Source organism: Triplophysa dalaica, chromosome 8, assembly GCF_015846415.1.
Source record: "Triplophysa dalaica isolate WHDGS20190420 chromosome 8, ASM1584641v1, whole genome shotgun sequence".
Classification (NCBI taxonomy): Eukaryota; Metazoa; Chordata; class Actinopteri; order Cypriniformes; family Nemacheilidae; genus Triplophysa; species Triplophysa dalaica.
Genome location: NC_079549.1, coordinates 12400474 through 12426016, shown reverse-complemented (window position 1 = coordinate 12426016; position 25543 = coordinate 12400474). Strand labels below are relative to the sequence as shown.

The window sequence follows — 25543 nt, the reverse complement described above, 5'->3', positions numbered from 1 at the left end:
CTGTAACCAAAAACAAACGTGACCAGCATGTAACGTTGGTCCCCATTGACATCCATCGATGGACACAAAACCACTGAGAAACTTATAAAATATCTTCTTCTGTGTAGGGCAGAAGAAAGTCATTCACACATTTTGAATGACACGAGGGTGCAAAAAGACAAAAGACAGCATTCCGCACACCTTTGGTACATTCAGTGCAAAATATAATTTAAACACAGGACGAGACTGACATACATATATTACAGCTATATACAAATATGGATACATCATGGAAAACATGCAGGTTTACATTTTCACCAACTGTAGTCAAGTGATGGCTCTTTCATCAGCATTTTACTCGATCAGAGTCCATAAAGTTTAAACAACAGCACATATGAATTTTGAAAAGCATGGAAGTGACATTACTTAATTTTTGTCCCCCACCCCTGAATAACAGCAACTTCTCATGCAAATAAAGCTAATCTGGACTCCTGTTGTTTGACTAATTCCAGCATGCAATATCAAGCTATGACACAACGCCATCTAAGGACCAGACCAAGGTACTGCGTTTTTGACCCGGCATGCATTTTTTATCCAAAGATCAATTACATAGAGAAAGTAGCTGTTTTGAGACGAATCCATATCCATGATCTGGGTTTTGCCGGAAGAGTATTTGCGTGGTGCGAATGAATGAGTTTGTATATTGCTGGGTGTGTTTGTGGGGGCTTGAAATGTGGACAAGTAACAAAGAAGGAGCGTGTATGTCTGTAAACCAGGTGTTCAACTTGTCACCCAAAAAGTGAGGAACTTTTGTTTTAAAAGTCAGGTTAATGTTATATTAACCGAATCTTCAATCTGTGATTCTTTAAATTAGCTATTCCTGAAGACAGATGTCATGAAGAGCAAATTCTAAAACACATCATACCACTTGTGGACATGTTACAATTTGTCTCTCTGGCCTACACGTGCTGAAACAGTTACGTAATCCATTGTTTACCTTTGTTTCTCTTTCCTTAGCAGAAGAAACTCAAGCCAGCAGTGGTTTTAACTATGGCAGCCCTGGTTAAGGCTGTGGACTGCACACATCAAAACATTAGCTGTACCCAGTTTAGTGAATATAATTTCAAGGCCACTGTTTGTGTCTGTCGCCACAACATTCTGTCTATTATTAAAGCTTAGTCTTATTCTACTTTTCCTAATAAACATATATTTGCTGCACTTGCACACTGCACATGGTGATCAGTGTTTCTATACATTCATTGTTGTTTTAGGTAACATATGTGAGTTTCGTAAAAGAAGCAAATTGAGATGTGTGTGTGTGTGCTACAAAGTACTGTGTGTGTTTGTATTCGTATTCTGTTTAGTAGAACGACACCAAAAAGTTGTCCAACCAAAGTAAATTACAATACATTTACAGTCACCCTAGAGCTGGGGAAAATGTCTTGCTTAAAGGGAAAGTTCGCCTAAAATTAAAAATTCTTTCATCATTTACTCAATGTCATGTCTTTTCAAACCTGTATGAAAGAATTTTGAAGAACGTTGGTAACCAAACATCACTGGCCTCCATCGACTCCCATTGTATGGACGCTAAACCACATTTCTCGAAAAAGAATCATATACAGGTTTTCAACGGCATGAGGGTGAATAAAGGATGACAAAAATTTTTTTTGGGTGAAACATCCCTTTAAGGGCACATTGTTGATGTGTTGATCTGTATGTTGGTGGCCCTTGCCAGGATTTGAACCCAGGGCCTTTGGATTTGCAGCCCAGATCTTTTTACACTACGCTACAACATTTGGTGCAAAGATCACTGTATGAGAGTGTGCATGCTGCTTGTACGTTTTCATTCGCTTACAGTATGAAATTGAGTTGATGTGGTTTCAGAGCTGCAGCCAAGATCAATATAACAACCCAGAACCTAACCAATGGCAAAAGCCTAAATCAGACCTTTCGAAAACCAAAAACCCAAATTAGAAATAATTCCCAGCAGTCAAACCAGCAAAACGGAGGCACAAAAAGTCCTTCTTGACTTTAAACTGACCATCATAAGAACTGCAGCAATAACTATTATAGATGATTCCCTTAAAACCCTGGAGACATGAAACCGGCTAAACTCAAGTGACTAGATTACTGTTATATAACATCTTTGGACTTTAGGAAAGCGACTCTGTCTGTAACCGTAGAAAAAAGAACACAGAGTCCTACAACTCAAATGCACTGATTTTGACCAGATCTTTGACCATATCTAACACTAAAACTAGATGATCAAGACTCCAGCTCTGATGTCTGTGACTGCAGGTTTGCAAGTCTTTGTGAGGATTAGAATACAGTTATCACAGTTGGCATTCAGTACTAAGTTCAAACAGTATAAGGATCAGGAGTTGGCACTTGTCCAGTAAGTCATTTGATGGCATATATTCCAGATCTTTAGACAAAACGGTAATGGAAGTGTCTGGTGAGAGACGCCATAATGAAACGTGAAAGATGAGGAAAAGGCAAGGAGAGCTGCATGGTGAGCCAGGCTTCGGTGAACTGGAAAAAATTCAACAGCACTTTGGCTGTGACGAGAGCTCACTCCAGACCAAAGGTACTGGTCTCCTCCACAGCTGTGAGCATCTTCTCATAAAGCATGGAGAAGGACGGGTAGGGAGGGAGATCCAGGCGGTTAAAGCAGGTGTGAGCCCTATACACAAACAAATATGTGCACAAATGTACGTACATGTTCAATACAAAATAAAATTGCTTCATTTGATTTGAATTAGCTGGTATTGGATATTATATAAATGCCACAGAAAGACATCGCACAAAAGAAGAGCTAATGTCGGAAATACCGTGGGAGGGAGGTGACCTTGCCCCATTTCTCCACACAGAATCGACGTGGGCCGTTACTGCCCCGCAGGGAGGCAAACCCCTCATAGGGAATGCTTGATGTCCCTGTAACAAACTGGAGAAAAGCACAAGTTTACTTGGTTTATACCATTGACCGTTGCTGGAGAATTTAGATTATATTAAATTCATTGTGCTTGTTGTGTGATCTGAGTGTACCTGAAGGAGCCGTAGTCTTTGTTCATTATTAAAACGCTCCACTGCAGCCCAAAACCATCGAATCACTATGTGGTTGTCATGGTAACCTAATGAGACATAGATGAGAAGTGATGTAGAAAGAGTCAAAAGAAAGGATGATATCCTTTTGTAATTTTTTGGCATTTCTTCTATTAAATCATTCTTCTTTAAGCCCCAGGTGTAGTTTTACACACAAAGCCTTGCAAAGTATACTTCATTTGACTCATACGTATACACAGGAGTTAAAAGGATGTGGATTGTGAATCATTGCAATACCTATCCTGGCCTACAGGGGTCCGTAAGGAACAGTTACAGTTGACACCTTGTGGACAAACTATTTACAGCAGAAATTTAATATGCATGTGTACACTAATGTGTACATTACGCATGTTATATTCTGATGACGAAATTTGCGCCACGTGCAGCGTACACTGACCCTCACTTATGCATAAAAACTGAAGCATACTTTGAGCTTTTTGTGAAATAAGACTTGAATCCGAACAAGTAAAAGTACCTCCTCTGTATTCCGTATTGTTTCTCCAGTCTGACAGGTCAATCTCTGCTGTTCCAGCAATAACCAGCTCCAGCTCTCGTGCGTCAAACACTGAGACGAGTCGGACGTCCACCACCTGCACAGTAATATGGGTTTTAGATCATCCAGAGATAAAAGAGTTACCAAATCATAGGTCCATTTTGCATCATACCTCGTAGAACCCTCGCACAAGACTCTCTGTCTGCTGGGCCACACCCCTCTCAATCCTCCACTTCACCATGCGTTCAATATACTCCTTTTTGTTCTTGTCTGACACAGGGATGCCAGACCCACCTGGCTTTAGTTCACGCTCTGTAATCTGAAATAAGGAGAGACACAAATTTATTATATAGAAATTTGTGATAACGCATTAATGTAGATTTTATGATGAAAATGTAAAATATTCTGATGCTATCACACACACATACGGTATAAGTGATTCAGACCTGTCCAAACACTTCCTCGTTGACTGTAAAGGTGAGGTCCAACATATCCTCAATGTCATTGTCCTTCATCCACTGCAGACTTTGGTGGAACTCCTCATCCAGAAACTCCAGGTCGCTGAGATCACATGGGCTGCAAAATCATCGTGACTACTAAAATTATGACTTATAAGACACATTATATATTATGTCACACTACAATTTTTACTGGTAACATGTGAAAACCTGTCCAACCTCTCTTGGGACTGTGGCACATGAGAAACGTTTGATAGCAATGACTTTAGACTAGTTCAGTCAAGAAACAGAAAGCTGATGTAAACTTATAAGCCTCTGGAGGCATAAACATTAATCATCTGAACATTCAGTATAAAGACTCACATGCGAAGAAGACCTTTGTAGAATGGCCGGGTGAAGAACGCATCCAACAGGTACTGATGAATTAAAGCAAGACCCAGAATGCGACCACTGAACCGGAACCTAAGGAACACAAGATTGTAGTAAAAAACATTCAATTCACAAAATAATTTCAGCCGGTTTCCCTTGGTTTCTTACCACTCATGATGGTTGTCTACAAAGGCTGACATGGGGCTGATCTGCACAGTGTAAGTGTCATTAGCGGAGTATTCAAACAGTCCATAGTATGGATTGAAAAGTTCACGAGAAACCAAGAAAAAGAACTCTCTGGATGGACCACTATAATCCAACCTGAAAACAATGAAATACATAAATGTGTAATGTTTTGGCAATTGCAATCAATGCACACATATTACTCTGTACACCAAATGTCAACTGTTACTTGTGGTTGGTTACACAAAATGTTATTAAAATCATAGACCCAAAGGAAAATCACCTTTTACATAGAAAAAGAAGACTATTTTAAGATCGCTTACACACAAGGTTGAAACGTGTTTACATCAAGCTTGAATAACTGGACAACTGGACAACTTCTCCTTTCAGGAGAAAATGAAGTATACCAACCCTTCTTCTCCAACAAAGCTGACATAAAGCTTGCTCCTCTGAAGGTCTTTGCGGGAATAGCACATGATCTGGTTGAAAGCATCTTCCAACAGATGATCTCTTCTAATGATCAACCTGAACATTAAAGGAAAACCACATACTGTAGCTAAGAATCCTCATATAAATGTATCCCAATCAAATTGGTTACATATCTTATACATGTTTTTATTTTATCCGTCTTTGTTCAATGCTGCAGTACATATCTTTGCCTCTATATACATAAAATTACAGGTTATTTTACATATAGTAATTTGTGTCTAGCAATGTAATAGTGAAACGCAAAATCCAATCCAACAGCTCCACTCATAAATCATTTTTTTTTAGATTACAGATGTGAATTAATGTAATGTAATAATGTTTTAAACAAAACTCACTTCACTTTTCCCGGCCCCTGCCCATAGCCCTTGGTCTCCAGTTTACGGTAAAAGTTTCTTAATTTGGCCTCAAAATCACGCTTGTAGGGTGCAGGGGCTCGAGCATTCGCTCTAGGAGTTCCTGTATGCAAAAGAAGTTGATATCACCAATAAATGTACATTTACTGTATTTGCACTTGCCAATTTTGTTCTAAGACTCAGGTGCATAATATCATTTTTAGAAGAATTGTTTTAAAACACACGCATGATCAGGTTAACACATATCAGTCAACTTTTATTTGCCAATCAAAAAAGTCATAGAGGACACCAGACAGGAAATGGCAGGTAAAGGAGAAATGTAGGAATTATTAGGATTTCAGTCGGGGTCATGTGACCTCTCACCAGGGGAGTTCTGTGGGGAGGCATGAGAGTAGCTGGATAGCAGTAAGGCATTGGGTGGCACATACGACATCACATCCTCTTCAAACAGGCTGCAAGGAGAGAGGGCTGTGTAACAGCTGTGTGTATTATAACTTCAGTAACGTGTACAGAATTAGGTCAACCTGAAACACACATATACTACTCAACTGCATAATTTATGTTTGATTCTTGTCTAAGCGGGTGGGTCTTACATCTCTTTTGAAAATTATTCTGTCTTCATTTACTTGCCTTCGAGTTGTTCCAAACCTGTATACATTTATTTGTTTGGTTGAGAAAGATGTTTTGAAGAATGCTTGTAATCAAATAGTTCTTGGAAATCATTGACTACTATAGTAGGAGCAAGTCTTAGGTTTATTATTTAGTTTATTTTGTTCTGTTGAAAACAAAAGAAGATATTTTGAAGAATGTAGGACAGCAGTTCTGGGGCACTTTTGACTATTGTCATTTTTCCTACTGGGATAGTCAATGGGGTTCAAGGACTGTTTGGTTACATTTGTCCAAATATCGTTCTTTGTGTTCAACCAAACAAAGAAATGTATACAGGTTTGGAACAACTAGAGAGTGAGTAATTCATGACAGAATTTTCTTTTTGGGTGAATTATCCCTTTAATATATATTGTGTTTAGAAAACAATACATTTGGGGGATTTATATTATTTTAGTACTTTTTGGAGACATATTTTACTGTAGTTTACTGTATTTTTTATTTATATTTTTTACGTTTTTGTTAATGATAATAACTTACATACACACCCAATTATTGCATGTCATCTCAGGCGATTGGAAACAGGCAGGTACACAGTTAGCTATGATTAAACAGGATGCAAAAGCCACACACACGCACTAACCTGAGTAACATAACTAGGTCCGCTTCGCTGGACAAGCGGGCCAACCCTGACGCTCCATCATTTCGGATGAGCTGAACCTTCTCTCTTAAGAACAAAATGTGGAAATAGTATTTTAGTTGTGTTTTGAATGGCAAACACTACACATAGATTGATTAACTGGCATTATTAATATAAATACATATTTTAGTTGTAGTATGACAACATAAAAGTTGCCTGTAAAACACACCTGAGAGAGTGATTTCTGACAAGCTCTGGTTGTCTCTCTTGCAGAATCTCAAAAATGTTGGGTTGTCGTAGAAACGCAACAATCTTCTCATTATAGGCTATACAAACACAGCATATTTTAACGTGGATACATCTGGTAATACGTCTGCATGTACACATTGTGTAGTTTCGAGAGTACACACTCACCAACAGGGACCAGGTCTTGATATTGACTATTTCTGGATGACCGGCCCTGGACAGGTGGACTTGGGGAGCGTGAATCATCAGCTACCTGAAACATCAGAGGTTTATGATTGTTAGAGGACAAGAGTTTAAAAACGGTAACAGCATTATCTATACATATATATACATTGTTCTAATAGATCAGTTCTTACATCTCCTGCGCTATGGCTGCGCTGGCGGGACAGGTGCTGTCTGTAAGCCAACAGGCCGCTGGACCGAGAGTTCTGTAAGGGCAGTCGTGGGTCAATAAACGTTGTGGCACGACAGTTGTGGTCCACGTAGAAAGGCTGGAGAACAAACATTAAGACAGAAACAATCTGAACAACTCAAGCATATGTTTGTTGTCTCTTTCTTTTCGGAGACACTAATAAGGTGTTAAAGAGTATATAACATGATATCATGAATTTAATGCAGTGTTATGTTGCCGTATTTGAAAGTAAGCCAAATTGTGAATATGAAGGTAAATGAACAACAAAGTTATTGGCTTGGAAAAAAGGGAGTCGACTCTGAATCACGCAAGCGAGTCGTCCGTAGTCCGATTAGAAAACTGCCGCGGATGTATGTCACTACATATAGTCCCCGGCTACGTTTTGCTAGGGCTGCCCGCGAGAACTTGACTCTTCTCCCCAAAACACTGTAGCTGGTGAGCCTCATTCGTGATAGACCAATCACAGCAGACTAGACTAGCAGAAAGGAGGGGGTTAGACAGATCAAATCATTTGAGAGTCAGTCAAGAAGCAAGGTAAAAATAACTGTCTATTATAACGAAATAATAGTGTTTTTACACCTTCTATGTACATAAACTTGTTGTTGGAACCAAAGTAGGAGCTTCAAAATCCCTAGTAAGAAGACAAAGATCATGAATATTAAGGGCCCATTCACACTTGCATTACTGTACATAGTGACACGTTTTAACTATGACCATGGACTTACTGTTTAGTTATAGTCTCATACCCTGAGAATTGCATTTTTAGTATTACACTTTTCAAATAGCATTAACAGCTCCGACAGAATAGGTGCACTGTTCCAGAGGGAGAAATACAAACATTCACACACATAAATACACACCTTGCTAGTCTGGTCATGTTTCATCTCCCAGCCCCGTGGCAGCTCCAGCTGCTTGTTTGAAAACAGATTGAGGAAGTTGACAAGGTCTCGGTTGTGCTGGTAACGCTCGAAGTGTTGCGCGTCCCGCCGAACTTTACTGATCATGTGCTTTAGACATGTGTTACTTGTGAACATACGATAGGCACTCTGTAAGAAAACAAAGTGATCAGAAGTTATAATATATATCAATGTGGCAAACGCTTTTATTCAAAGCAACTTAAGCGATACATTTTAATCAATATGTGTCTTCCTTGGAAATCCCAATTTATGCATTTCTAACACAAGGCTTTAACAATTGAGCTACACAAAGTTTCTACATATTTACATGTAGTTATTTAGAAGATGCTTTTATCCAAAGCGACGTACAAAGAGTTTAGGGAGCAATGTTCTACAAAGAATAAAATAAAAAAGATATACTCCACATCTGTGCATTTTTTTTACTATTAGCCATGAAGTAGCAATAAAACAAATGAAATAATATTCAGTATCAGTTTGTGAAAACACTCATATTTGTGTCTTGAGTGTGCTTTGGCTCACAGAATTCGAATGTAGAACAGAGAAAAAGTCAGAGCTGGAGAGGAACTTTGCACCGGGTGACTGAAGCAATAATGCCAGACGAGAACGTGAGCTGGCATGACCTGTGATGCCGTCTCTCCGATATTCTACATGAGAAGACAGACACACCGAAATAAACAAAACACTTAACAGACATGCTTCATAGATCCCTGTTGTAATCATAACTTCCTCAGTTGCCATTTTATTTTCCTCTTAGCATTGTGTTCGTCCACCAAATAACAATCATCTATAACTAAGTCAGCTTGGTTATCCTAAGGGGATGTGTCCACCGAGCCGTTTTTTCAATTGTTTCCAATGAAAACGCGAGCAGCCGGCTTCTTTTTTCTAGCACCGGCCCTCTGCGTTTCTCCGACGCACATTGCATCGTTCGACTGGGCGCCCAGATTTGAAAAGTGTCATCTTGTGGCAGAACGCTCAGCCTGCAGCGGGCGCTTTCAGCTAAGCTCCTGCCGTTTTCAGCCGCGTAAAAATGTCTCGAAAATGTCTCAAATGTGCGGTTGGACACATCCCTTTAGTAAACCATCCAAGCCAGATCAAATATTATTTAACTATTATTAGCAGTAATATTTTCTGCAATTTAATTGAATTGAATGTCCATTTTGTAGCTCTCCATAGAATTTTGTAAGAAACATCTAAAACAAAGTTCATATTTACATAAAAGATAATTGTGACCTAAGTTGAGTTTCTGGCAACATTTGTGCAATAAAACTTTCCTCTGAATTACCTGAGATGGAGTGGGGCAACATGTCTGTATCATCAGAAGGCGGTTCATCTGCTGTCTGCTCCTCAGTTCTTTCACTGGTCATCGTTCTACGAATGCTCTGATACCTGTCAGGAAGAAAATATAGCAAGAAGATATTGATATATCGTAGGTATATCGTATATTTCTTAAAAGCAACCTATTTGTGTATTTTCTTTATAAAATTCACATAAAATTCACATAAAAAAAGACATACATTTTATGTTGTTTTTAATTATCTTATCCTTATTCTTTTTTATAATTCTTTTTTCTATGTTTATTAGTTATAGATTACGTTCATTTCTATCTAGTTATTATATTGTATATTACTGATCTTTATGCTATATTCAACAAATTTCCAGTTCAGTAATCTTATAAAAGTATTTGGGATGTCTTTAAACTCTGACCTGCGGTTGAGTTGTTCCATCTGCAGTATGGAGCTGGAGCGAGTCAGACCTTGAGGAGCAGGTGGACCAGTTGGTCTCTGCCAGGTGGTGGTACGATTCACATGATCCACAAAGAAGATACGGCCATGACTGTCGATACGAGCCTCCCAGTCTGTGACAATAGGAGAAGGAAATGAGCATGAATAGAAGGATGTGAAAATGCTTAATTGAGTTTACAATACTACATGTATAGTGTATGAACAAAAAACTTTCAAATGTTGTTTGTTTTACTTAATTAATAAAGTTAAATATAACACATTTGTATTGGTTTCTTTCCATTCCATTTTCTACCGCTTATCCGAACTACCTCGGGTCACGGGGAGCCTGCGCCTATCTCAGGAGTCATCGGGCATCAAGGCAGGATACACCCTGGATGGAGTGCCAACCCATCGCAGGGCACACACACTCACTCATTCACTCACGCACTCACACCCTACGGACAATTTTTCCAGAGATGCCTGTATTGGTTTCTTGTGTGAGGAAATTTCAATTTGTTCTACTAACATAAATAGGCGACTTTTTGACATAATATAATCCATTTGTTTTGGGACAATATTAATCATTTTCATTAACTTACTGAAACTATCGGAGTTCTGAGTTCCCAGCATGCATTGCTTTCATGACTTGATTTAGATAGTAAAGGTTAAAATTAAGAGTTATTTTAACTGTGTTTTTGTGCAGAATGAAAGATAAGGTGACTTGTTAGTGTTTTTTGTTCTGTAATGTTGAAATTCAATAGATTTTCTGTTGTCTGTGAGTTTTTGGGGGCTACCATAGTGGCAAAGATTTTACTTAGGTTGGGAACAAGCACACTTTGTCCATTTTTGCATGTATGCAAGCTTTACTCAGTGAGTAAAAGCTCTGCTAATGCTCATGAAGTATACTCTCTAGGGTTCCTTGATAGCACCATACATTATATGTGGTGAAAAATAATGAGTGACACATTGAAGAATTGGCTCAACACAAATGAATTACGTTCAGTAATAACAAAGTCTGTTTATGGAAATCATGTCCCCTCGGCGGCCATGTTAGCAATGTGCCCCCGGGAAGTTATTACATAATGCAAACAAGAGTGAATGGGGAATACTGATATTTCTACAATAGCCGGCTTAAATCCCTAATATAATATATGTAAAAACAACATTTAGAAATGACATATCTGTCCCAAAACGTTTGTTTCCTATGATAAATTTGGGCTTATAAAACATTATTGTTGCTTTAGATACTACGTATGAGCAAAGCTTTAGGTTGGCCATATTAAGCTTTGCTTTCCTCCCCATTCATTTCAATGGTAGTGATGCATCTTGTTAATATTGATATCTTTGGTTATAATTAAACGAAATAAGTGGAATGAAAGTAAGATTACTTGTTCGCACAATTCACCCAGTTTAAGTTCTGATAAATCAATTCAGTTGTGTGGAAATCGGTGTCATAATTAAATGACTTTTAACTTTTTTTGAGTGTATGACACAATCTTACAGACAAACATGAAAGTAAGATTTGCAATGTGTGCAAGCAACATTGCAAATAAAAGCACCTATTTTAATTTAAACATTTGAGGCAGCTTTTCAAATTAAATTCATGTTGGCTTAACAAGTCATTTGAATTTGATGATGAAAATTTGTTTAATATAATTCAAGTGACTTGTGAAGCCAATTTTATTTAACTTAAAAATCTAAGGCAACTTTTAAATGTTCAAGCTGACATTTTTACATTGACAAACAAAACAACACAAATGCACATGCAGACGTACAGAAACACATACACACACTCACTGGGAGGTAGGGGCTCGTCCACACGCTGGTACCGGTGGATGTCTTGTCTCGCAGATGGAAGAGATTGAACAAGCTGATCTCCATTTATCTGAGGGACACCTGCACAATAATTTAAACACCAACAGGAAGCCAGTCTAACACTTATATATAAAACATTATTACATTTATTGACAGCTGTGGTAGTTAATAGGTTATGTCCTTTTTCTGCTTCTAGCGTCATAAAATCTCCAACCATCTGTCAATGGCTGGATAAAAATATCTGCCATTGGTCCTGCCCCAAACACCATTGATTGAGTCAATGTTGAGTCAAACTAAAAGTTTTTTATTTAAGTAAAGAAAGTAACGAAAAATGGATCATTAGACAAAGGCCAGACCATTCTACCTGATTCTGTCTCTGTAACGAAGGTCTCAGAATCCACAGATTCTCCGTCCACTGAGTGAATTAACTCCTCCTCCTCATCCTCCTGTGACACACCTGCTGTCGCCTCCAGGCTCCACCTCCTAGACATTGTGTCCTCAGTCACATCTTCACATTCTTCCTCCTCATTGGCTGATACTGGTGGTGGCACACCCCCATCTACCTCTATTGTTGGAGGAGTCTCCTCAATAGTCTCAGCGACCTCATACGTTGTGGATGGGTCATCTGAAAGATCTTCTCCTCCAGGATCAATGGCTGCCTCTGTACCCTGTTCTGCCTCCTGCAATGTTCAAGATTGAAAAACAATAATTTTTTACTATTATCATCTTTCCATACAGCTTCATTCCAGCAACTGACCTGAGAAGCAGATGCTGGGACCGTGCAGCTGTCCGATGCCATTGAGGAGATATCGACCTCCGTTGCCAGTTCCTCACTGGGTGCCAATCCATCTTCCTCATCCTCAACCCCCGCTTCCTCCCCCTCTTGCCTCTGAAGCAAGCTGGCGGTTTCCACCTGAGGTGCCACTGAACTTGGCATTGCCACCATCTCAGGACTCACCTCAGTTTCTACATTTTCAGACTCCACCCTAGTTTCTTGAGGTTCCTCTACAGTGCCTCTTGGCACAGGTTTTTTTATTTTCCCTGGTGGTTTTGAGAGGATTTGTTGAGTTTTTGAAGCGCCATTAAATGTAATCTCTGTAGATCCAGACCTCTCCTCATCTTCATCTGAATCGATGTGTAGCATTGCGCTAAGGCGAGTGTGTGTGGGGAAGCTGGAACGCAGTTTGGGGGAAGCCGCCCCGAAAGGTCTATCTCCTGGGCCTTTAGGGGCTTCAATAGCATCTAGCTGCTCGCTGAAAGAACGCTGAAGCAGGTCAGGAAAAGAAGGGCCATCATTGTCCAGAGTGGCACCGTGGATCTCTGTGTCTGGAGAGGGTAAGCTGCTCCCTTCACCATTTCTGTGAGAAGCCTGGGAGCCTGTTGGGGAAGGGCCTGCTGACCGGATGTGGAGAGGGTGGGGCAGGTCTTCATCATCTGAAGGGGTTCCAGGTGCTCCATTGAAGGCGGCTGCTCCGAGAATCGTCTCAGGGGAAATGTCTATGTGATGTGAAGTTGATTCAAGTCAATTTTTTGTTTTGTTATTGGAAACCACAATTAACTTAATAATTATAAAAGTTCAATATATGTCAATACGGCTGGTAAATTCTAACAACAAAACACCTTAGGAATGACATAAAGTCACCCAAAAAGACTGAGAAGGATACTAACTTAAAACACAAATGATTAAGCATATTAATATTTACATTTAATCATTTATGCAGAATCTTAAAAGTTGACCATATATATAAAATGTTATTAAAACTGGTTAATGCTCTGTATTAGTTATTGATTGTAGAAGTGTTCAGGTTTGTGTGTGTGAGTGAGTGTCATCTCACCATCTTGGCCTATAGATGTTACATCCACTTTGAAGTGCATTTGGCCGCTGACATGATCAGTGGGCAACCGTCGACACAGAGAGGAGCTCAGTGATTGGTTCCTATTGTCATATAAACACAAGTATAATAATGCAAAGCTGTTCATGTGATCATCGTTTAAAGCTACAAAGAACAAAACTTTGTTTTACAAATCACACACTGATACTGTTTAAAGGGGGGACACAGTGTTTCAAGCATTCTGATGTTAAACCTGCAGCAGGGCCGATTCTAAACATTTGGAGGAACTAGGCGAAATTTCTTTTGGAGGCCCCTCACAGCACCCTCATTCCCACAACCTTTTAGTACAATTTTAACAAGTTAATGGTTTTATTAAAATGTCTGTTTCAATTAGAAACTGTTTCAGAATAAAAAATGATGGCGGCCAGGATTTATAACTTTATTTTTGCAACAATGTTACAGTAATACAGCCATCACTTCTCTACTCTTTTGGATGGGTATACTGTATATTAAAAATGGGGAAAAAGCACCATAAAAAAAAAACTTAAAATCAGTCAGCTGCGGGAAAGTGTCTTTTCTCTTTATAGCGTGCATTCATATACTGCACCAATGGGCTATAACTTGCTGCTTTTTGCTGCCTGTCTTGGCTGGTGGACAAGTGAATAGGGATACTGTAGGTGTGTTTCACTTCCACTTCAAAAGAAAGAAAGAATGACAGACTATTTAGGTCAAAGTAGGGGTTGACAAAATCTTCAGGTAGGTACAGTAACATTTTAATAAAGAAACTGAATAATGTAGAAATGAAACCCTGCTTCTTCACGGTATGTATTACATAAATACACTGATTTAAAATAAAGAACCAAAACGTATTTAGTCAAGAGCAGTTCATGATTTTGTATTTTGTGTATGCACTTTGAGTTAGAAATCGATAGAAAGTTGACAAACAACGTTAATGACTGTAAAAGATATTTGCGGGGACATGTGTCTGGTTGCATGTTACGACTGGTGTGTGCAGCAAAGTCTCAGCTAGACCGCTGCCTTGCTATATGCTTTTGAAACACTCTTGCAGTAGTTTGATGTTATGTGCGTTAAGTTGGAGACGTGTTGCAGTTGTGGAGGCCTCGCCTCCAAGTCTGAGGCCATAGGCAACTGCCTGCTCTGCCAATAGGTAGAGCCAGCCTGTGACCTGCTGGGTTTTCATGCTTGACATGTCAAAAAACGAGTTGGACGTATGACATAGTATTTCTGTGCTCGATACTCTCCCCCAGGGTTCTAATAGGTTTCGGACCCACGTCAACCAGCTGGAGCAAGAGAGAAAGAGCACTGCATTCGCTGTGTTTGTTTATAATATTAATCTTGCTATTACTATTGATTTTGATGTTTTTGAATGTAAAAAAGTAGACCTCATACAACAGTATAAAACTTTACATTGAAATAGTTTCATAATAATATTGTGCTGCATATTGTGCTGATATCTATAAATACAAAAAAATAATCTCACCCTGATGCGTGTCTCTCCAGCAGCATCTGTACCGGAATGTTCAGCTGACCCAGGAAGCGCTTAATAATTGGTCGACTTTTGGCAAACTTATCCTTGACCTCAATTACCAACACATCTGTCATGAGAGCCACAAAAGTATGTTTCTACATGGAGACAGAGAGACAAAATGAGTCACAAGTGTTTATGTATGTACATCAACATGTTGGTCTGAATTGTTTCTGCAGACTTGCAGACTTGTTTGTGTATCTATATTTTCCTAGCTCAGTATGCTTGCTTTTAATAGTTTATATTTAGTGTGTTTGTGTACCTCTCCATGCCACAAGGGGTTAGTAGTATTAGTTGTGATGCCGGATCGTCTCTCTTGGCCATGATGGGAAAAGGTCGGAAAGCAGCTTCTCTTGCCTGGATGAATGCTCATCTTCAGATAAGGGTCTGGATTGAAAAACATTCCCTTCTTCAGCCCCACAGCTCGGATGTCTAACACAAAAAATTGACATTTTATTAAAAATAAAAACTGCAAAAACAAATAAATATATGGTGCAGATATCAGTGTCAGTTATTTTGATTAGAATGCATTGACTGCTGCATAAAGGCACTTTATGGTTAAACCAAAAAAAACGTTTAAAACAGATTATTTCACCTGATAGAGTAAAGCTGACCAGTTTCCGACTGTTGTCTGAGGTTTGTTGTCCTTCACCTTGACCATCAGCCTAAAAGATACATATCAGTTGCTACATCACAATCACCGAAGGAGTTTTGCTCTAATAGGAAAGAAGAAGTTCACTTCTTTCATAAATTACTCCTCATGACACTGCAAACGTGTAAAATGTATTTCTTTTGAAGATAAGAAATAAAAAAGTGCCTGTTACTTTTGTAAATAAAAAGTCATAATAAATGGGGCAAATTGTAACTTCTTTGTTTTATTAGGAAAAACGAAAGTCATACAGGTTGGAAGCAGCATGAGGGAGTGCAACTGATTTACTTTCTTTTGATTTATCCCTTTTCATCTGGCTCAGTTGTATAAGTAGGCAACACGTCGGTTTTTGTTAATACTTTTGGTTGTGTTACCAAGACAAGAGCAGAAGCGATTTGTTGTGTATTCTGTCTGAAGCCTTTAGCAGTGATAGCGGCAAGTAAACAGTCACTTTGGCAGCTTGAGTTGTCACATACAGAAGAACACGTAATTTATTCATATAATTCATTCGGAAATACGTATGAGTAAACCCGACGCTGTCACAGAGTTTTTTGACCTGAAGGGAAAGGGGTTCAAGCAGACCAATCACAGCACTTGTGGTCTGCTTCGCATTGACGCACTATTACATTTTTTAGAGGTGTGCGTTAGGCTACGACATAGCGTAGGGTACGTGTCTGTGCGTAGGCTATGCGGCTTTTAGATATTACGCAAAGGTGGTTTGTTGCTGCATCGACCAAAGCGCAAGTACAGAGGAGAGTTCTGCACCGCTGTCTAGCTTGCGCGCACACCGCTGTCAAAGTTCCAAATAATTCAACTTTTGCCGCTGCGCTCTTTGACAATTACCCGCGTGGCCGATAGAAACGAGGCATCCAAGCATGGAAAACAAAATGGATGAACAGCTTCTGTGTTGTTTCTGTATTTTCGGAACTGCACACACAAATTTGAGCTTGAATAGGGACATCAGGAAAAGCATTGTGTTATTGAGACAAACGTCAATTCAAGGTGGCATGTCAGGTGTGTGTCGGTTTCATTTATACTTCTGAGATGTCCGCTTCAACAGTCAATGACCACTAGGCGTCAGTGTCGACGTTTGTGCTGCTTGTGTAACCAAGACAAGAGCCGAAGAATCAGCAGCTTCTTTTCAGAAGCATTTAAGGGCCACAATCCCAGAAAATTAACTAATTAATGTTTATCCACCAGAAATTGAGTCGCCAGGGTGTGTGCAGAAACACACTGTAATTATACAAATCCATCTATTCTTCTTTTTGTAATCTCCTTTAATCCACAACAGTGACACAAAACAGGCTGTTGGCGATCCCCTATCAATCTGATGTCACATTGTTTACGCCTGCCCATGACCGATCACAGACTCTGCCTTATGAGCTTAGGGCCACCTTCAGCCAGAAACACACTGTCAGCCATTTACAGGCAAGAGCAGATGTAGCCACTAGCCAGCGACAAAAATGTCTAAGAAACAACAAATGTGTGCTGTTATTGGATGTAAAATGGAACATAAAACTAGGTCTGGAGGAGACCTTTCCGACGAGCCCGGGCCGGAGTTATAACGATCGAAAGTCCCGGGCGGGACAATGATGACTTAGCGTTGGGGAAGAATTGACTTTTTTGGATTGACAAACCAAAATTGGTCCAAAGAAAGGTGTTATGTTTTATTGTTAGTGGTAAAACGCATCGCGGCCATTGGTTCAGAAGACTTGTGACCGACATCATTTCTGTAAAGCTTATTCATATCAACGAAAGCAAGTTAAAGCAGTGTCTTTCTCTGTGAGTTCAGTGTTTTCTCATATGTCCTAAGTGCGACAATACATAGAGCGGATAGAAACAGAGAAAGACAACCTGGTTGCTGTTCTTTACATACCTGTCTGACATATACGAGTACTCTGAATGAATGTGTTTGCCTATTTCTGTGTTATCGTCTGTTAGTAATATGCATGCACATGATTAATCATCAATGGCCAACATTTCATACAGCATATGTTGTTCTATCATTGTTTTTGTCTTCTCCATTTAATTCGTATTTATGAACAAGGCATTAAGGTGATTTTATTGCAGTAAGTGTATGGTTTTGGTTGGATAGGGCATTATAGACAAAATTGCGCTTTCTGCTGTATTTCTTGTCTTGATGTCATCCAAAGCACATGTGTAAGCGCTCTACGTCATATTTTTCATACGGGGAGGGGAGCAGAAGCTCATTTGCATTTAAAGAGACACACTCAAATGGCGTGTTTTCCATTGCAGCCACAAATGGCCTGTTCAACATATTTTAATGAAAGATGTATTTTGAGCTGAAATTTTACAGAGACATTCTGGGGATACCACTGACTATCTTTACATTGCAGAAAACACCTGGGTTTGCGGCCCTTTAACAGTGATAGCGGCAGAACAATAAATTGTGCTTAAGGCGTAGGTCCGAAGCAGAAGTAGTAACCCGCCTTAACAGCCTGGACACACATACAGAGACTCATATGTCAAATGACATGATAAATGGCCTGCACTTACAGCAACTGAGAAATGTCAAACCCCCAACCAGACAGATGTGAGGCTGCGGTCAAATAGGCATTTAGCACTTGACAACTTATGTTCTGTTCTACCTTCAGCAATGTAACCCTAGTGTCTTTAGTGTACAAGACACCTACAGTACGATATACAGAATCACCTGCTAGGTACACACACTATTGTGTAGTAAATGTAATCCTTCATTTATTAAATTTTAATTACTTAAACATTTTTAAAAGGTATGCTCGGAGCAACTATTATACAAGTTATCCTACTTTTGAGTACAGCGAATGCACATTTTCTTTACACAAAAGTTTATATTTTATATTAAATAAGTGAAGTATTACTTTATCCATTGAAGTATAATTACTGTATAACTTAATATAATTATTAGTATTAATTCAATCACTATTACATAGTACCGAGTACACACCCACAGGAAAAATTAAAAGACCATTTTCAGTTTTTCTGATTTAACCATTTATAGGCATGTGTTTGGGTAAAATTATTATCCTGTAAACTACTAACAATATTTCTTCCAGTATTGTTTTTATTTGCATTAATTAACAGAAAAAAGATAGAAAAGTTGCTCTATATTTTTTCAGACCTCAAATACTGCAAAGAACACAAGTTTATATTCACTTTTAAGCAATACAACAGTCATATTTGTATATCTATTTAGGAAAAGATGAAATATAATTTTTTTAAGAAATTACATCACAGTTATCATGTGTCTTGTTATGCTGTCAATCTTTCACATTGCTATTGGATTACTTCATGGCACTCCTGAGTATGGAATTTGCTTAAATTCAGCAGACACTTGACAGGAATGGCCAAAATTCATCTAGAAATGCTGATTTGAAATGAAAATTTGGACTCATAATTGTTTTCCGTGGCTATATTGTGTATGCAGAAAGCAATATTCTAGTATACCATACAAAACCATACCCCGAAATATTATATTTTATTAGATCAAAACACAAACATATATTTTAACACTTACCAAAGCTCTGGGGTTCTTGACTGTGATGCAGGGAGTTGTGGCTCTCAATGCACCACTAACACCATGATAGTATTTGAAAGAGATTCTTGTCTCAGCTAAAACACATAAACAGAAGAGTGCCATCATAACAAATCTGCTTCACACATTAGCAGAGTCAGCAACAACAACACATTTCATATTTCCAACATAAGCCAACTTTAACATGATCCATGTTTAAGGATAACTCTAGGTGTCAGAAACCCGAACCCACTTATTTATTAAGTTTATGGGTAAAGGAGAGTTTAACACTGTGTGACTCACCTTCCAGAAAGTACGGCCCTGGCTCTAGTCTCCAGACGATCTGACCACACTGTGTACCGTTAACTCCACGGTTCTTGCAGTCCCACATGTTTGATGGACATGTTTCATCTGAAAAATAGGAGAGTATTCAAATAAAATCTAAAAAAGCTGGGTTCTTTTCAAGCTGCAGTTGGATAGAAAATGAACAAACCCTACCTTTGGGTATAATTTATTTGCCTATGCGGGGTTGTTTCATCTCAAAATGTTTGGTCAAATATGAACAATTTGTGGATAATCTAACTCAACAGTTGGTTTTGTCCCTTTTTGCCCTAACCATGGGTTGAAAATAAACCAGCATTTTTTCAGCGTGTGTTTTTAACAATACTGTTGATTGCTGACATGTTGCCAGCATGTTTCTTTTAAGGTGATGAATCTGTTGCATAAACCAAAGGAGCGCACTAAAATAACAACAAATTTCACTAGCAATCTACAGTGGGTCTATAAATTACATTGGCCAACATTAGTCGACTACTAATGATCAGATGTGGGACACATAACATTGAAGCAATTACTGAATATCTGCTTAGTTGTTGAAATTAAGAGCTCTCTAGAGATAACATCCTTGTGCAGGTTCTGCTGGTTTCCGAGTCGATGGCCAGTGGCTTTGCGCCCAGATATATCACTTTGCTCCGGGCTCATATTTTTACATGACAGTGAGGATTGTGATCCTAGTCTTTAAGGAGGGTAACTGAAGGGCATAGAAGCTTTAGACTTTTCAGGAAGCAACAAATGACTGACTTATTGCTGTCTCTGCATACTTTGCTGCTATAAAACAATGTATTTCAACATCCCAAATCACACACGTTATCTTTAATGTTAACACTCACCTATGTGGTACAGCCCAATCCAGTCTGTAGCATCCACCTCTTCCTTGATATCCCAAGAGATTACCAAATTCTGTCCCCGGCCCATGGTGAATTCTAAAGTAGATGCTGTTAGTGAGGAACGCCCTTGAGAACTAACCAGGTCCGTATCACTGTTGGCTCTGAGGAGTCCCACTCCAGCCTGCTCGGCCCCACCACGCTCGGTTAAGCTTCTTAGATTCTCAGGACTGAGTGTGTGGCGGACATTTGGGCTTCGTCTACGTGCTGCAGACTCCCGTGTGGCCAGGTGATCCCGCCCCTGAGGCGCCATTCCTGGCGCCTGGCTGGAGCGGGGCCTGGACGGGAGAACTGCGTTGGCAAGAGAGGGGCGAATGGTTGCAAAAGTATGGGATCACGGCTATGGACTGGAAAGGTTTGGAGGGGATTATAACCCTGACCTTATCTACAATCTAAAGCTCACCAGAGACACCAATGCAGGAGGAATCTTGGCTGATCTGACTGGACTTATCAAAGGTGAAAGACCAGATAGAAACTCTCCTGGCATTTGATAATGGCTATTGACCTTAACAATTTGAGAATAAGGTATTTAATGAAACTTTAATGAATTTAAAAGCTTAGTTATTTCTATCGATTGGTCAGTGGGTTTCGGTTAGCAAACAAAATCCTTACGTGGCTCCCAAGAGGATATTGTTCAAACGATTTGTCTATAAATACACTACAAAGAAGATGACTATAACTTTAAATATCCCAGCACTGTACAGAATAGAAGAGAGATAGAAAGACAGACAGACAGAAAAAGACAGAAACAAACAAAGAGAAAGGTTAGTATTTTTGTTTGACTGCATGCATATCAAAAATCCTTTAATACGCAACCCTATACTGCAAACCCATTAAATGATAATTTTAAAATGATTCCTTACATTTACTTAGACTCAAAGCTCTTTATATAGTGTGGGTGGAACCAACCAGCAGTGTAAAACATCCATTTGGATAATGTGACAGCAGGCTCACTGCAAGAGAGTGATGGTAATCAGTAGCCAATGGACAAATCCTCTATCTTTTTCACAAAACCCACTGATATATGTAATGAATACCCAGTTTCAGGCTATTTGATTTAAAGGTGCTGTAGAAAATGTATAAGAAACTCTGTTGATATTTGAAATTCTAAAGAGCAAAGACTCACGTTTCCCGAAGGAGATAATATATTTAGGAAACACGCTCTGTAGAGTAGTTTATACGTTTAAGAATACTGTAGAAACAACATGGTGAATTCCAGGCAAGTGCACCCAGTGTATGTAGATAGAAATAGCCCATTCTAAGGTAATAAAAACATAACGCTTCATTATAAGGTCTTTATACACCTCTGAAGACATATTTATGTATAGTGTATTGCATTTCTGTCTATATATCCTCCAAAAAATTACACACAAAACCTTAAATCCACCTTTACCAGCCAATACTTTCACCACACTGGGCATGAGGCAAGCAACCCCCGTTGGCCTAAAAAATCCACTTCCGGTAGAAACCTCCATTTTCCACAGCAGGCCTCCAATCGATGTACTGAGCAGGATCGACTTCATTCATAAACTAAACAAACGCTGTCTCTAGACATCATCTTTGTAATTATTTAATATATTGAACATTACTGTTTATAACTCTTTGTTATTAATTTCCTGTTTTGATAAAAGATGATTCACCGCCCCACAAACACATAATCTCATAAACACACAGCAGGTCTCCAGTTTCAAAGGCACCTCAGGTAAACACAGACCTGTGAAGGGATGTTATTTCGTAACACTCAGCAGCATCTCGTGTTCTTCAACACGCTCAAGCCCTGGCAACTATCTATATTCCATCCCACCTCTCTCAATATCTCAATAATCATTCATATGGACAGCTGTATATAAGCAACTCTATCAAAGCACATTTGAAATATTTACTCGATTCTATACCGTTACATACATTAAACATGGAATCAATATGAAAGTTGTCCTGGTAGAAACTGTAATATTGTTTGTGTTTGTGCTGTTTGTACAAATCGCAGTGGGCGGCACAAAACACAGATCCAAATCTCCTTACCTCCATGTTTACTAAAATCAAATTATGTACAGTATTCATAGTATGACGTATTTGCTAATATGCTGTACTGTATAATGTGGCTCACGGTGTGCTAGCTGCTTACCACATTTTAAAACTAGAAATCTTGCACTACAAAATAAAAAAGTATTGCAAGTCTGAACAAACGCTTAAGCGAGCATGCATGTGTGCAATGGCAGAGGTGACGTCAGCAGAGAGAGATTTCTGCAGTGTTTGCAAGAGGACGACACCTGATCTTACAGTTCATTAAATAGTAAATGAGGTCTGTTCACCTGTGCATAAATGCTGTGTGTGTGCTTGCTAGTACAGGAACCCCTCTGTGCACCAGGCACGGTTACTGCAGTGTTTGCTACTTGACAAACGGGCACCTTGGGTAGCTGGCATAGAGGATGGCACAAAAGCTGACACACACATTCAGGACGATACACACAAGCACAGGACAAACGTCTAACTACAGTACACACTACTGCCCGCATTGTGTCTTGCAGCTTTTAGAGGGTCAAGTAAACCTTGTCATCCAACCTTTGTGCCATATTAACTGCCTGTTTATAGAATATAATTTTGGCTTCTTTTTGGGTTATGGGCTGGTCATTACCCATATGCTCATTTTTGCTTATCAAAAGTGATTTATTCTACATGATAAGCCACATCAAAACAGTACACACTCTCCTTAAAAAGGTGCTTCACAATGCCTAAGACTACTAGAGGATGGGACCATAAATTATCTTTAACATCCAAAGAACCTTTCTGTTTCCCAAAAGTTTCTTCGTAGTGAAATAATATTCTATAGACCATAAAAATGAATAAAGAAATGGTTCTTTTTCTCTGAGTTAAAGGTGCTTTAGTGAACGAAATATGGTTCCTTTGTAAAGAACCTTTTGAAGCACCATCACCTTTAAGTGTGGACTGTACTAAATGATGCGATCAATAAGTCAACTTACAAAACACTGTAAAACAAAATCCAGTAGGTTTTTTTGTTTGCAGCCATTCTCTGTAATTTTTTAATTTGTAAAAAAAACATTATGTTTTGTGTATGTTTATACTTTACTTTTAATCATCCAAAACATGACAGCGATTATGATTAAAAGTGAAGACAGCAATATTTAATGCGTTTACTTTTTTAATTTTGGATCTGGTATGCAATGCATAAAGAAATGTAAATTCTAAAGACGATAATGCTTTGAAAAGACATGAGGGTGGTCATAATCTTAACATCTTTGTTACAACAGGCTGCAGACCATCATACTAGCCAACTGATGCACCTGCTTTAATCATCACACCATTAATAGCCTTTTTGTTCTTTTGCACTCATATCATTACAGTTATCAGTCAAGTGGTTATTGTCAACCGACTACTGCACTAAGAAAGCAAATGTGTTCCTCACTACGGTGACACGCAGCGCAAAGATCATGTGAACACACTGAATTCATATCTTGAATTAACAGTAAGTGCTTTGGATAAAACGTCTGCCAAATGCGTATCTGTTTTATCCAAAGACTATTAAATAATTCGGCCTCTATGCAGTCCATAATAAATTATGAATACGCGCAATGTTTTTATTACTCAGCAGATATGTGTATTACGTCACAAGAGCTGAAGCTTTCCTCAATATCCATGCGATCCAGCATCTTTTTATCTGCGGGTGTTAAAACCCAGTGCGGACCCAACTTTCATTGAGCCGTGACATATTTTCTCACCACTGCACAGCTGCATGACACGCACGCATGCAGCGCTATCGGGTAACGCAGGGAATTCCCTTCGTCATGTATTCACGCATCACGATCTGCACATCAGCATGCTGCATTCTCAAAACCTCCAATCATCCTTCATGCGTTTATAAGCCTCGATCAGCCCCCCGTAGAAAATATATTTCCACATTAAAATGCGTCAGATGCAAATTTGAGAGGTCCACAAGCTGGTGCATTAAAATGCACATCTGTAACATAAATGTTTTGTTAATGTTGGCTTGCATAAAGCATGCATCTCACACAGCACATTGTGTAACAGTGCACCTTGTGCGCATCAAAACACCAAGCAGACCCGCGGAATCAAACGGCGAATGCGTGCCGTGTTAAGTAAGGATATTTTATCAGTGTTTCCTCACTTTCGTCTTTCCTGGGAGGTGCCGATCCATCATAGGGCCTTTCGTCCACTGAAGCGAGATTTGTGTCGCCTACCCAAACCCGAAATCACGACAGAAGAATCGGCGGGATATTTCCTCACTGCACAGGTTGACAGATGAGCTGCAACATCCAGGAAAAGATCCGACAACTTGATCTGAACGACTGGTGTAATTATACCAGGCAACGACGTTTGGTTTCCCTGTGGACGTGAGCACCCAGTTCGGTCTGGTCCGGTCCCCCCCTCTCTCTCTCTCTCTCTCTCTCTCTTCCCGCAGCGCACGCTGCTCCGCTCTTATCACACGCGCACTGCTGTTATAAGGCGCTCAGAGCGAGAGCTGGAGGCTGATGAGAGTGACGACGATCTGCTGGGGAACAGATGTACCTTGCAGTCAGGAGACACTGCCAGCAATAATAGGTTAAAGCCTGGTTAAAAACTACAGTTTTTGGTACAAAACATGTGTTATCAACGATTGCATTTGTTGGGATTAATGCAGATCCAAAGATTATAAATTATCTTAAAGATTGATTGTTTATATTATTTATTAACTTTGCATTGTTTACATATGGGGACTGGGACTAGTGGTCACGACTGTATATGCCGTTTCATCGGGCACGCACGCCTGAGCCCGGTAAACCACCGTTTTGTGTTTGGCTAGTCTCATATAATATTTACATATATGTACTGTATATTTAGTCATTTTACAGACGCTTATATACAATGCGACTTACATGTTTAGGGCGCAATAATCCATATCTCATACAGGAGCAATAATACAAAAAACTAACAGTAAAAGCTTTTTGTTGATTCACAGTATTCACAGAAGTGTGTTTTT

At 39.2% G+C, this 25543-nt stretch overlaps 1 protein-coding gene across 2 annotated transcripts; it reads right to left on the bottom strand.

The window, feature by feature from the left end:
* Nucleotides 1-35: 35 nt before the first annotated feature.
* On the bottom strand, nucleotides 36-25063 carry hecw2a (HECT, C2 and WW domain containing E3 ubiquitin protein ligase 2a). 2 transcript variants are annotated; one of them, XM_056755708.1, is made up of 30 exons: nucleotides 24692-25063; nucleotides 20494-21243; nucleotides 19628-19735; nucleotides 19328-19422; nucleotides 15757-15826; nucleotides 15424-15593; nucleotides 15117-15259; nucleotides 13619-13719; nucleotides 12541-13280; nucleotides 12148-12463; nucleotides 11766-11864; nucleotides 9952-10102; nucleotides 9530-9633; nucleotides 8767-8891; nucleotides 8191-8376; nucleotides 7275-7409; nucleotides 7087-7171; nucleotides 6902-6998; nucleotides 6676-6759; nucleotides 5790-5878; nucleotides 5409-5529; nucleotides 4996-5109; nucleotides 4570-4722; nucleotides 4396-4494; nucleotides 4021-4150; nucleotides 3747-3893; nucleotides 3557-3671; nucleotides 3025-3110; nucleotides 2811-2923; nucleotides 36-2662 (listed from the first exon to the last, which is right to left on the bottom strand). In XM_056755708.1, exons 2-30 carry the CDS (start codon nucleotides 20798-20800, stop codon nucleotides 2551-2553), a joined length of 4395 nt encoding a protein of 1464 aa, XP_056611686.1. In that variant the 5' UTR covers nucleotides 20801-21243; nucleotides 24692-25063; the 3' UTR covers nucleotides 36-2550. The 2 variants fall into 2 exon arrangements, with proteins under 2 accessions (XP_056611686.1, XP_056611687.1); XM_056755709.1 differs by lacking the exon at nucleotides 24692-25063 and adding an exon at nucleotides 24285-24461.
* Nucleotides 25064-25543: the final 480 nt, after the last annotated feature.